General features: G+C 46.3%; 1 protein-coding gene across 3 annotated transcripts in view; it reads right to left on the bottom strand.

Moving 5' to 3' along the window:
- KCNMA1 (potassium calcium-activated channel subfamily M alpha 1) overlaps positions 1 to 14,311 on the bottom strand; it is a 748,255-nt gene that overhangs the window by 190,233 nt on the left and 543,711 nt on the right. For all 3 annotated transcript variants that reach the window (XM_060111611.1, XM_060111630.1, XM_060111620.1), the window contains exons 13-14: positions 10,431 to 10,500; positions 3,575 to 3,730 (exon numbers count right to left, since the gene is read on the bottom strand). In XM_060111611.1, the coding sequence (XP_059967594.1) occupies positions 3,575 to 3,730; positions 10,431 to 10,500 (226 nt within the window). The remainder of the gene's footprint in view (positions 1 to 3,574; positions 3,731 to 10,430; positions 10,501 to 14,311) is intronic.

Raw genomic sequence — 14,311 nt, 5'->3', positions numbered from 1 at the left:
ATCTTAAATTACATCCAAGTGAGGATGCCAAGGAGAGATACATGCGGCCACTTATTCACAGATGAGGCAATGACTGATAGGCTACATAAGTTCCTTGTCTTGGTCTTTCCAGAAGACATTAGAAATATTCTCACTTGAACCTGACAGGCGGGTGGTAGGAGATCAGATATCGGTCAATGAACAGGATGTTCTGGGCCTGGTTGATAACGTAGATGTTGACAAGTCACAGGAATCAGGGCATTTGCCTGCACTCCTTCAAGGCATTCAAGGGCGAGAGCTGGGTGCTGCTGGACAAAATGCTTCACCTGTTTCCTGAGCAACAAGCTGCTGGGCCACAGGACCCCTGAGTGGCCAGCCTGAGCCTCTTTCATAAAGGTATTGTCTGTAAGGTTAGCATGGATTTGTTAAACAAACCCCAGAGCACCAGAAACTGCACAGGTCATGTCTTGAAGGTTAAGTGGAGCAAAGGACAAATAGCCAGAAACAAGTCTTTAATAGTAATTAGGAATTCTTAAGGAAACTTAAGGAAATCATTACCCCCAAAGATGTGGGCTAAAATTAGAAATAGATTCCCAGAAAGTTTAGATCAATTCAGAGCTAGGCTTTCAGGGGCAATGACTTGGCGCCCTGGGGCAAAAGTGACCATGCTGAAAGGATAAACAGGTGCTCCCCCGTATTTCCTGGTACCTCAGGGCTGGGTCTCTTTGGTAGCTTCCATGTATCAGTAGTCCCTCTCTCCTTCATAGAACCTTACTACCCTCACTGTCAGTCTTGGCTTTTTGGTCTCATGCATTCTAAAAGCCTGGTGGACAGTCACTGTGATGTATCATCCCTGTTTCAGTCTTGTTCTTTCTTCTTTCAGCAGGGCCAGAGTACCATGTATTCTCTCGGAGTAAAGAACAGATGTCATACCTGCCCAGGGCCAGGGAGAGGATGAGCTCACACTCCAACTTTGGCTTCCAGAAACACTAAGCATTCTCAAGGGACCAGATGCTGCCAAAGCCTCAATCCACCACTTTCCATCCTAACAGGCCTGCCTGTCCCCATGGAAGTGCTGATGAATTCCCTGCTGTAGGACACATTGCTGTAGGACACACTGTAGGGGACAGTGGGGAAGGAAGCCATTTCTGCAAACAGTTATCCATGTATAGATTCCCTTTTCCATTCAACACCCCAGATAAAAATAAGTAAAGGCTTTGTGATCCCTGGAATGGGAGCTAATATATAAAACAGGCCAAGGAGAGCATCATTATGGTGTTTATTATGACCTAAAAGAGACAAGGGTCTGGGATTTGGAGAGCACAAAGAGGACACTACAGAATGGGGAGCACGTGCTTTCAATTGTCTCTATCTCAAAAAAAAAAAAATATGAAGGGAAGCCTTGTTATTTCCAGGTCATGTGCCTTAGCAAATTCCAACACAAAGATCACCTGAATGTCAAAAGGCCATATTCAGAGAGCTACCTCCAAACATGGAGGAGTTGGTCCCGGACAGAAAGGACATGGTAACATAACCCTGGGAGGGAAATGTGTTTTGAGTTACACCAGGGCCTGGTTGGGCCTCTCCCACAGGTCCTCCTAAACAGGAACTTGGCAGTGGGATTAGCTGGGCTGGAGGGGACGTCTTTGGCTGCAGAGGTGAGGCCCTTCAGGGTCTTGAGGAAAGTTGGACAGAGGTTCTTTCTCCCTGCTGGTAAGAACACTGAAGAATCAGCATCACATCCATTTTATTAATTTTCTTGACAGGCAGCTCTAGTTTCCAGGCAGGCACCACAAAATCAAAACATACGCATGTCAAGTGCCCCATGTGTGGTGGGGCCCTGCCAAGGCCATGTTCATCAACACCAGGAAGCACAGCCCAAGTCCTCAGACATGTGCTGGTCCTGTGGGTAATCCCCTGCTGGAAGAAACCCCCGGAGCTTGGCTGGACGAGCCAGAGGAGCTCTCTTGGTGACAGTCCTTTATCCTGGTCTGGGCTCCTTGTTGAATATAAGAGCCCTGGGAGACACCAGGCTGCCTCTGGCTTTCGGGCTTGTCTCTAAGTCCGGCCACAAAGACCTTCCTGCCACCTCCTTTTGCCTACATTCAGCTGTAGCCAGGCAGGGGACTGGCAGCATGGATTCAAGAAGCCATTCAAAGGAAAGCCATGTCCTTATTTGTGAGCTGGGTCTGGGCCAGGAGTTCTGCGGAGTCGAGGTCTTTGGGCATATAGTAAGTAAAGAATTTTTTAATCAAGGCACCCATTGCTAAAGTGATTGAACGGACTCCAAAACAATTTGTTCTTTTATGTAGAGTAATGTTAACCATAAATTGGCTAAATAATGAGGTGGGTACAGAGTGTGAGGACCTAGAAAGAAATCCTGTGCTAAGTCACACAGTTTATGGATGCCAAGGGTGAGCCCTGACATGGAGTTAGTTCATCACCTGCATCTTCATCCTTCCCACGCATCCCTCTCACTGCATCCAGGGCCATTTCCTCAACCCCACCGAGTAACTTACTGCCGGTGGTGGACACAGCAACAATGGTAGCAAAAGGCTGGAGATCTCACACCTTCGATTTCAGAGTTTCTGGCCCCTCTGCAGGATCTCCCGGTGACACACTCATTTCCCACCTCAACCACTAGTAATTCAGGAAGGGGAATGTAAATAAATGAATAACAGGGAGGGGAATATAAAGCCAGATCCTGAGCTAATGGCCACCAACGCCAAATCAGGGAGGCCCAAACGAGACAGGATTTACTGCACCGGCTTGCTACCTTGACTGTCTAGGCTGAGCAATCTAAGGATAAGGACTGGTGTCATCACTAAGAGCTCCAAAAGCCCTCTTAGTAGGGTCCTGGACCCTCAACCTGATGTCCTGGAAACACTCCTGGCCTGGCCTATGAGGACAGAGTTGGGTCTTTCTTTGTCTGAGTTGGTCCAGTGGGCAGGGGCCACTTTGGAGGGGCTGAGCAGCCAGCCCTGTGGGGTGAATCGCTGACCGGGGGATGAGCATATCCAGACTGCCCTTCTCACGGTGCAAAGGGCCCCGCTGCCCACGACTCAGTTAGTTCCTCCTCTGACTCTCCATTCAAACAACCATGGCATGTCAGCCCCGCTGGCCTCCTTGATTGTGCAGAAATAAATAAATGAATTATGTTGTTAGGGTTTGGGCTTCGGCACAAACACATGGTCTGCATTTCTCTGCACAGTGAGAGGTCCACCAGCCACTTGATGTAAAAGAGCAAAAGGATAATTCTTTTCTTTAGGCGCTCTGGTGCCATATGGAATGTATATAAATCATAGTTTTGTTTTAACAGTGGAGACTTTGTTGATAGATAAACATGTGGTTTATCTAAAAAAAAGAGAGGATTGTGCTTTGAACAATCATTTAATGGCCGTGGATGTGCTAAATAAAAATAAAAACATAATTTTGAAAGAAGCTGGCCTCGTGCCCAAATCTGTAACAAGGAACTTCTCCTTAACCAAAGTGGTTAAAGCCCGCCGATCTGTTTTGAGTTTAAGCTGTGCTCTCTACTCAACCCCACGACAAATTGAATCCGGGGCTAATGTGCTCTAATAGGACGAGACGTTACCTTTATGAATGACCTCATGGAGAAGAGGTTGGCAAGCATGGTGGAGAGGCCTTGAGCCAGGCAGCTCTGGGCGATGAACCCCAGCTTCAGCTCTGCGAGGCAGATTGCATCATCCCCCTCTTTCCAATTCCAGCTTGGGATGTTTAGCAGATGGGCCTGCGGAAACAAAAACAGGTATGAGACCTTTCTTCGTTAAACGTTCAATTGGTTAAAATCTCCTCTGGGAAATGCAGCATTGCCCAACAGCTCAGGGTCACCCAGACTCAGCCTTCCTTTCCCTTGCCTGGGTCTGGAGTTTCCTGCTTTTATTCACCTCTTCTGTTCATCAGACTTCAGTCTCTCTGGAACATTGCTTCTGTACCTACCAAGCTCAAGTCCTCCCCTTGGGTTTGTCATTGAGCCAAATAGAGTCCAGAGGGCATTTCCTCTTGTGACAGACACGTCAGCCCGTGCTACTAGGATGTCTGGCTAGGTTGCTCTAAACTGGCTCCTCAAAAAACCTTAAGACTGCCAGACGCCTGGGTATTTTAGATGTCGTTTTTTGTCTGCCTTCCCAGAACGTCTGCTCCATGGCTCCCAAGCTTGAGTGGGCATCAGAATCACCTGAAGGGTTTATACTAACGCGACTTGTCGGGCCTCCCGCACAGATTCTGATTCTTTGCGGGGAGGGTAAGGCTGGAGAATTTGCATTTCTCACAAGTTCCGAGGTGACGCTGAGCTGCTGAGCTAGCAACCACATTTCAAGAAGCACTGCCCTAAATCATCCGGCACATCACAGTGGAGATGTGTTACAATCTCTTGCAGATGGACTGATCCTATTCAACAGTGAGGTCAGACCCTGCGACGAGGACCCAGAGGCATGTTCATCCAATTATTTTTAAGTGGCAGGAAGCAGAGAGTCAGCGATGATACAGTGGATGAAAGAATCGAGGTTCGAAAGTTCTCCAGAGTTGGAAAAATGGGCAAAAATCAACCAGAAAAGATTTAAAAGAACTTAATATCAAATACAGCATTTAGGTTAAAAGAAAAAATCAATTGTTTAAATCCAAAATGTGAAGCCCTTACTTGGCAGACATGAGGGGGCAGGAAAAACAAAAACCAAAAAACAAAAAAACCTTGTGTGTGTGTAACTAAAACTCCCCAAAAGAAGTCAATCTCGTGACAGCTTACAGAAAAAGCCAGCGCTAGCTTGTTAGAAATGGTCTTCAGATCATGGGAAATACAAAGGTTTCCTTCTGTTGAGAACTGGTCAGGCTAGTTCCCTGGCACTTGATCTAGTTGTGACAGTCAGATTTTAAAAGGGAAATTGATAACTGAATAACTCCCAGAGGAAAATGACAAGCATAAGACGAGATGTGGGTTTTAGAAAACATCTTTGGAGGAACAGTTAAGAGAGCCAGCAGCTTTTGGTCTGAAGGAGGGCCACTCCTCCAGGGAGACGGGATAGTTGTCTGTGAACACCTCAGGTGCTGCTATGATGAGGAGAGATTAGACTTGTCTTGCTTTGTTCCAAGTGCCAGAATTAGGAATGACTGGTGCATATTACAAGAAAGCACTTTTTAAGCTTGTTTTATAAAGGAAATCTCTAAGGATGTAATTTGTCTAAAAAATGGAGAAAGCTGCCTCCAGAAATGCAAGGTCTTTTTCCCTAAAACTCAGTGCGTGTTTCTCCAAGTCTCAGTAGATAGACTGTTGCTTTGCACAGGAGGCTGAGTCAGAGCCCTTCGAGGCTCCTGCTAATGCCAAGACTCTATGACCCTGAAATTACTGTTTCTCTCCACATATCAGCAAACACAAGGAGCAGGAAGGAGGTATATATGCAGGACAATATACGACAGGTGTGCTGCCAGGAGGAGATGGAAGACTCCACTGTGGAGCCAAGACCAAGTCCAATGGCTCTGTGCTTGGCTTTCAGAAATACCACTCTCATGAAATTCCCTCTTGCAAAATTCTGTTCTGTAACAATCTTGTGAATCCTAACCCAGCAGTGTTTACTCCTGGAAGATTCTCCCTGATGAGAGCTGTTAAAATAGTCCCATGTGTGGGCAGGAGCAAATGGGAATTTCTGTCAAGCTGAGTATCAGAGACCTTCCCACATCATAGACTCAATTCCAGCAATTAGCCCTGCCCTTTATCCCATTTCTCTCCCTACCCCTCACTGGCTTAAGAAGGCCACTTTTCCCCTTCACTTCCCTGGCATCGTAGGGAATACATCAGGCTAAGTGGAGAAATACTCATTTGCATGAATGTCATCTGAGAAGAATGAGGAGAAATTAAATCTAAGTCATGAACAAGTAAATCATCAAGTGTGAAAGGAGATTTGGGTGGTCCAAGCCCCAGACAGACACTATGTAACCTTCATGGCAACTTCAAATAAACAAACAAATCTTTTTAAGATGGTTTCTCACATCCCCATATGCCATCCAGGGTACGAAGTCCAGGATTTTATGTCTTAGGTCCCTCATGTACCCATCTGGTATTGAGTTCCTTAGACATATTTCACATGTTATTACACAGAAAATTCAAGTTCGTTTCATTTCTCAGCCTCCTCTTTTGGCCACCGTATCTTTCCCAATCGTGGGGCAGGGAGCCACAAGGGACATGCCAAAGGCTGAAAGGTCTGTGTGCACCAAACAAAGAAGGGTGACTGACCCAGGAACTCAACTTGTTCGTTTCTGGCAACTCTGTCCTTTTTCATTTGAGGGAACTTTGGGTCCAGTGTCCAGTGGAAGATGCCAGTGTTACTGCATAGGAGTCTAGAGGCAAATCCTCTCTCATCTGGAGAACCAGCCCTGCTAAGGCAGGACCAACAGGACTGGGGCATCCCTCTGTTTGAGGTGAAAGGAACGTGAAAACAGGCTGTCCTGGAAACAAGGAGAGATGAATTCCAGCCCCAGTGCCATCTCTCACTACACATGCAACGTTAGGGAAGCTGCCATGAGGAAGAAAGAAGGTCGTCTCAGAGAAAACACTTCAACACTTCTGCTCATGTGTAAGGGTTTACAGTGAGAAAGCTCAAAGAACTTGCATCTCCATTCGGCCACTGGGACTTGGCTTCAGGTCAGAGACACAGACCTCTTTCTGTAGAGTCTGCTGGGAACATTTTAAAAGTCCACTAACAGCTAAGTCATCAGGAGTGAACTTTTCCAAGATGTCCCAAAGCATTCTTTCCTTCAAGAGTTTTAAGCCATCTGCACTCAAATCAGACAATGCCCCTGTGCCGTCTCCTTTCCATGCTGGGAGATGGTGGGGCTGAGTGTTTCTCTCCCTGAATTCTACTGGGGGTAAACAGATCCACTTTGGAGAACCTCCATCCTTCTGTAAGTCCTACAGGACTTACAGAGGAACCACAGTTTGGCTCAACAGCCTGTGGCTCTACTGAATGAGAGGGTGGCAGTTGGTAGTTCTGTCTCTTAGCTCACTGGCTGCCAAGTGACCATGAGTTGTACCCACCAGAGATGCTCTGAGACAGAGCTTAGACCCATGGCCTGCAGTCACACTGGGATACTAAAATGCACAGATGGTCAAATGAGGACTAAATGGGATAATGGATGTCAAAGCTCTTTTAAAACCATAAAATATGACACAAATGTCTGAGATTATTATGATGACAAACTCAGAACGAGTTTTATATGGACAGAAAGAAGACAGCTTCCCTACATCCCTCTAGGTCCTAGAATAGCACCATCATTAGATCACGGGGGATTGAAATTCTTTATCTTTTAAATCTGATATCCAATTATGGAATTAACTGTCCTTTGGAATATGCTGACAGTGATATAAGTGTACATGTATGTACCAGGTTCTTTCCTGAAAGCAAGTTTTAATGGATGGAGATCTCTGGGCATCTAGTCATGGGTACAGAGAAAGTGCCAAGAGAGGAAGAAAAATAACATTGTAAGGGTAGATAGGAGGATCTTAAAAAACAGCAAAATTAAATCAAAACTACAATGCAATATCACCTCACACCGGTCAGAATGGCCAACATCAAAAAATCTACAAATAATAAATGTTGGAGAGGGTGTGGAGAAAAGGGAACCCTCTTGCACTGTTGGTGGGAATGTAAATTGATACAGCCACTATGGAGAACAGTATGGAGGTTCCTTAAAAAACTAAAAATAGAACTACCATATGACCCAGCAATCCCACTACTGGGCATACACCCTGAGAAAACCATAATTCAAAAACAGTCATGTACCACAATGTTCATTGCAACTCTATTTACAATAGCCAGGACATGGAAGCAACCTAAGTGTCCATCGACAGATGAATGGATAAAGAAGATGTGGCACATATATACAATGGAATATTACTCAGCCATAAAAGGAAACGAAATTGAGTTATTTGTAGTGAGGTGGATGGACCCAGAGTCTGTCATACAGAGTGAAGTAAGTCAGAAAGAGAAAAACAAATACCATATGCTAACACATATACATATGGAATCTAAAAAAACAAACAAACAAAATGGTCATGAAGAACCTAGGGGCAAGATGGGAATAAAGACGCAGACCTACTAGAGAATGGACTTGAGGACACGGGGAAGGGGAAGGGTAAGCTGGGACGAAGTGAGAGAGTGGCATGGACATATATACACTACCAAATGTAAAATAGATAGCTAGTGGGAAGCAGCTGCATAGCACAGGGAGATCAGCTCGGTGCTTTGTGACCACCTAGAGGGGTGGGATAGGGAGGGTGGGAGGGAGGGAGATGCAAGAGGGAAGAGATATGGGGACATATGTATATGTATAACTGATTCACTTTGTTATAAAGCAGAAAGTAACACACCATTGTAAAGCAATTATACTCCAATAAAAATGATAAAAAACACAGCAAAATTGTAAAGCAAGGTGAAGAATGTCTATTTGCAGTTCTCAAGGAATGAGATGACAAATAATGACCAGTGGACTTCCTGTTCTTTCTCTGCAAGAGAAAAATGAAATGATAAAAAGAGCCCTGTAACAAAGTCACTATGGCCCTTTCACTCTCACACATCTTATAAGGACAAAGTCTCATAAGTGACTTTTCCTAACTCTGAAACCCAAATAGATTGGGGTGGTTCTAAACAAAATGCATTTTAAGCAAATAATCATGGGTCAGTTGATGTCTTCATCACTGTTTTTGAATAATGATAAGGCAGAGGTTTGTGAAAGATGTTCAGCTTGCTATGATAAGCTTGCTATGATTGTGTGAATACTGACCAGTGCCATCTGGATCCTAGGTCCACGGAACTACTTCTGAGTTTGACAAGAATCACAGAGCTGAAATCCTCCTTAATTCCTTGAAGATGCTGCATTAGCACTCATTGGAAGGAGACAAAAAGGAACTGACATCCCCTTCTAAACATACAACATTAATTTTCCTATTCAATCTAAATTCAGCCCCAAATCTAAACAACAGCTTAAAGCACTCCCACACTAAATGAAATTTCAAATCACAAAGGAAAGAGGGAGAGTTCCTTGCCTCGGGAGCTGTCACCGGCCACAGCCTTGCTCATAAAATTCACCTCCACCTACGGGGGTGGGGGTGGGGGCCTGCTGTCAAAGAACTTCTCCAGATTGATGCCGGTGAGTTACCAATACCCTCACTTTCTCTCTTCAGTGTCCTGGGTTTTCCAGAGACAGGACACTGTGACCTTGGGTGCCCACCACCCAACCCACTGGCTGGAGCACAGCACAGCCTGCAGTGGAGCCACCTGGGAAGGCTGGGCAGCAGTGGGCGGTAGGCAGCAGCCCGAGCGGCAGCCCAGTCGCCGACAGCAGGCTCCACAGTCAACAACGCCTCCGATGGGCTTCCACACAGCGAAATGGGGCAGCACTTGCCAGCAATTAAGAAATAATGGCATATGGCGCCGGCGCATATGGCAGAAGGGAGTCCTCTCTGGGTCATGGGGCTGCCTATGTCGTAGGGAATATGGCCCAGAAGATGGGACACATGCTCACTCAAAACCCAGCCGGGAGTGATTCTGTCCAGACAGGACACCTGGTGGCAAGTACTGAGCAGCCTCCGGTCTCTCATAACTGGTTTCATGTCAAACACAGAAAGGTGCCACCTTCCCTCCCCCAAAGCTGTTTTCCTGGGAGTCTACTGATGGCCGAGCAAAGGAGCATTGCCTTTGAATGAGAGACAGGTCTCTGGTTTACGGAGAAATAATCACAAGGGAAACAGCATAGACTCCAACATTTGTTTTCTTCCTGATCTCCCTGTAAACTGTAACACTAGGAAAATTCCTTTATGTTTAATCTCTGGATAGCCAACTGTTTTCCTAAATTCAACGGTGCACATTCTCATCTTGAATTTGAGGATGCGCTTTTCCACATTCTCCACCCAGTGCGTGGTCTATCCCGCCAAGTTCACCTGGTCTCAGATAGAAAAGTGCTCCCTTGCCTGGGACACCTTACACCTTGACTGCAAAATCCCTGAGGGCACAGAACAGGGCTTCACTATTTCCACCGGGACTGGGGGGTGTGGGTGAGGCCTAGTGTTGACCACATAGTAGTATTCAATAAATACCGATGGAAGAAATAAGTGCAGCACATAAGAATTCGAAGTTGTTGGAATGGGATCTAAAGACACATCAATATTTCGGAACCTAGGGAACCAACAGATGCTTTCTGAACGAATGAGTCAATAGGTGAAGGAGTTTCCCTCCAGTGACCAACTGCAAACGAGGTGTTTGGACTGAAGAAACGTCCCAGGGAGGTTTTTACCCACCACTCCTCTTTACCCAGGCCTTTGGATTGCATTGGTGTGTGTGCTCGTGCATGCATGCACATGCATGTGTGGCTGTCTGGAAAGGGGGAAGAGCCTGGAGCCCCGTGTGCATCGCTGAGCCTGTGACAGGCTCTCACTGCCCTACCTTGTTATGATACTGCAGCATCTGAGTGATTATTCTTATCTTCGGGTGGTAGTTCTTTATGGAGATGACTCTGAAAAAGAAAAGAACAAAAGCTGAGCCAGGGTGTGCCTCACCCTTGGAGTCTGATGGGAAGATTAATTTGATTACATCCAAATGGAGTGAATGTAGGGCCAGCAGCCTGGACCTTCAGAGGGGTTGCAGCCACTGGGCCAAGTTACACTGTGTTTCCACTGCCATACCCCGTGTTCGTGTGAAAAGGAAAGCACAGAAAGGCCACAGACCATGTCCTAGGCATAAAAGAAGAGAGAGGTCCCGTGGTGTCTCGGTGATGGCATGTGTGTACCGGGCATGGGGGTTCTGGAGCAGCGGTCACGGGCTTATTGCCCACATGGGCCTCTAAATAAAACAAGCTCAACTCATGGGGCCAACAGAGGTTTGCCATCTCACATACCCTAGGGAGGAGCCCGGAAACGATTTGCTCTGAGGCCAATTCTCCAAGTTAACAACATGAGACAACGTGACAAATCATACAAGCAGCCTGACAAATGATTCTAATTGTCACGCACACATGGCCACTGTCACAAAAATGATTTCTGAGCAGGGCTCTTAGGATGGGCCTATCGTATCACATGACTCAGCCTGTGATAGCTAACAGCATCTAAACAATGACTTTGATGCTGGTTATAGTTAAGTGTCAAGGCCTCGGGGAGGTCATGGGCTGGTGGAAAATTCCCCCAAACTGCTCTCAGTCCCTACTTAGTATTAACTACTGCCAGCCCCTACTACTCTAACCCTCCCTCCTGTTCCCCACAACAATCACTGTGCTGCAAGGGGAGGGGCCGCGAGCAGAGGAACAGAAACACCTGCATCCCAGCCCCAGCTGCTACACTAACAAACTGAGGGACCTTCAGGAAATCCCTGGACTCTCTGTGACTGTTTCCTCATCTGGACATTGGGGGCAACAGTACCTGCTTTATGTATTTCACAGGCTTGGTATGAGCAGCACATGAAAAACCAGATGTGAAAATGCTTTGAAATCATTAAAAGCTCTCTCCACATGCAAGTTATGGTTTCTGTCATTACCCACTCTGTCAGAGATGACATTGTACATTTCCTTCTGTGACAAGGAAGGCTAAAGACTGGGATTCCACAGCAAGGCCCACCTCCTAAGCCTAATCGGAAATGCAAGTGCATTGATCATGACCACCCCACAACTTCCCACCAGGAAATGCCCTATGCTTCATCCCTTCTCGTGCAAAGATGGAGAGGAGGCAGCTGGGGAGCAGTTTTGTCTGAAAAGCTACCACTTGGGAATTTAGGAAATGGATCACGCAGAAGCCTCTCCCTGCACAAATTCACCCTTTTGGGCTTTTGCACTTGAAGGATTTCATTTTATTTTTGAAAAAGTGTTGTGTTGGCCCATGCTCATAATTCAAGGACTTTGAGCCTCTGTCAGCCCTCGGAATTCAGTTCACAGCATCAGCCAGTTTTCTGCATTAGCTCATTTCAAATGGATCTTTGACATTTTAATTTCAAAACAGGCAGATTGGTCTCATTAAACTAAGGGGAAAGGAGGATTATACAAATAAGGGAAAGACAGAGCCCTTCTTTTAACCCTGAGCTCCCCATTTCCTTTTGCGCCCTGGGCCTTAGTTCTGATTCCGTTAATGAATGGCTGAATCACATTTCTGCTATTACCTTTATCAGTCATTTTTACGCCTTGGCATCATGCCAATCACCCAGGTACCCTGTATGTCTTCATATTAACCCTACTGTAGTCAGGGCTTAAGTAAAATATTGTGATTAAGAGAAATGCCCACCTCAAAGCTATTATCATTTCAATTATTCACTTAAAAAAAAAAAAAGGCAGTGCCAGTCCTAAATTTCTCCGTGGGGTAAAACATTAAGCTTCCTCTTCTTTTGGTTTTCCATTTGAAATTTTGAAAATAATGTTCCCAAAAACCTACATTTTTGCCACTTCAAATGACACAAAAAAACGTGAAGGACACAAACCCTAGTTCAAGGAAAGGGCCAACTGATGCACCCTAAGCTGGGGCTGTGACTAGTTAGGGGACAGGCTCAGGTGTGGAAGCAGGTCCCCATTCCACCATCTCCCTGCAGCCTGGCAAGCCCAGTGCTTACAGGAGTCCATGCATCAACTGTCTTAAGATGACTGCACTAAGCATACTGCTGAAGAAAAGTGAGTAGAAAGAGAACATTGTGCCAGATGTTGCTTGCCAGACGCAAGGACCAGATGCTGAGTGGAGGATGTGCTTCAGAGGAATTCTGACCCCTCACTGACGGGGAAGCTCATGCCACCGGGGGCCACTGAGTGAAAGCAAAGTGAAGGAGATGCGAGCATTGTAATGGTGCAAAGGCAACTTCCCTACCCTCTGTCTCAGGTAAATTCCCAGGACACAGTAAACCAAGCTATAGGGAGAGGGGAATCTTGGTCTAGACCCAAAGGATGGCTGTTCACAATTAGGCAAGAGTTCCTGGGAATCTAGTGGGGGTGAAATGTTTTCTCTTGGTTCATGTCTTCTCCAGAAGGTTCTCTTTATTACCCCCTCCTCCTGCAATTTATGCTGCAGGAGAGAAGAATCCAAAAGGGTTTTCACTAAGTGGAGCAAAATATCTTAACTTTGTAGTCATTTCATAGTCCCAAGATGTCTGGAATATGGGTCTATGGAAAGAACAAAAATGGAACAATTTTCTCCTGAAATAAGAACAGAATAAGGAGCAGGAGTTGGCCAGAGAACGGTCTCAGGTGGGCCCTGCGCGTTTACGAGAAAGGCTCTGGGCAGTGTTTTCCAAAGAGCGACGCCCACTTCCCCCAGCCCTGCCAGGAGATGTTCTGTTAAAAAAAAAAAAAAAAAAAAAAAAAAAAGGAGGGGGAGGGGGCCTGTAGTCAAACAGGTTTGAGAAAGTCTCTCTAGAACATTATCTTAGAAATTCATATTAGTATTCAAAGCACTGAGGAGGCATTCAGGGAAGAAAACTATTTCAGGGGACTTCCCTGGTGGTACAGTGATTGGGAATCCGCCTGCCAAGGCAGGGGACACGGGTTCGAACCCTGGTCTGGGAAGATCCCACATGCTGCGGAGCAACTGAGCCCACGTGCCACAACTACTGAGCCCACGCACCACAACTACTGAAGCCCACGCACCTAGAGCCCGTGCTCCGCGACAAGAGAAGCCACCGCAATGAGAAGCCCGCGCGCCGCAACAAAGAGTAGCCCCTGCTCGCCGCAACTAGAGAAAGCCCGCGCACAGCAACGAAGACACAATGCAGCCAAAAATAAATAAATGAAGTAATTAAAACAAAAACAAAAACAAAAAACTATTTCATTTGGGGAAACTGGTCGAAACAAGCTGATTGGTTAACAAACCCCTCTTTGTGGGAGATATTCATCTATGTGTGCTAGAGACACACTCGGAAAGCTCTAACCTGGGGCTCCTCAACCATGGCACTATTGACATTTGGGGCCAGCTAATTCTCTGCTGTGGGGGGCAGTCCTGTGTACTGTAGGATGTTGAGCAGTAACTCTGGCCTCTACCCACCAGACATGAGCAGCACTGTCCCCTAACTATGACAACCAAGAACATCTCCAGCTATTCCAAACTGCCTCCCGGGAACGAAATCGTTTACAGTTCAGATTTCTCAGGCCCACTCCCCTTCAGGGAACATGGTACCTTAGTTCAGGCCTACTCCCAATGAAATCTATCTTTCCTTTGCTAGTCCTCCACCCCAAGACTGCTTGTGAGCCCCAGAGCTCCTATCTTTTAAGGATGAGCTTTCAGTTAATGAGGCCTTGTGTCATTGCCCTCTGTACCCACCACAGCCTCAGTTCCCCACCCTGCCTTAGGCCTATGCGGATGGCT

This window comes from Mesoplodon densirostris, chromosome 1 (genome assembly GCF_025265405.1).
Source record: "Mesoplodon densirostris isolate mMesDen1 chromosome 1, mMesDen1 primary haplotype, whole genome shotgun sequence".
NCBI classification, from domain to species: Eukaryota; Metazoa; Chordata; class Mammalia; order Artiodactyla; family Ziphiidae; genus Mesoplodon; species Mesoplodon densirostris.
Note: the sequence above shows the minus strand (reverse complement) of the source record. Positions and strands in the feature narration are given on the sequence as shown.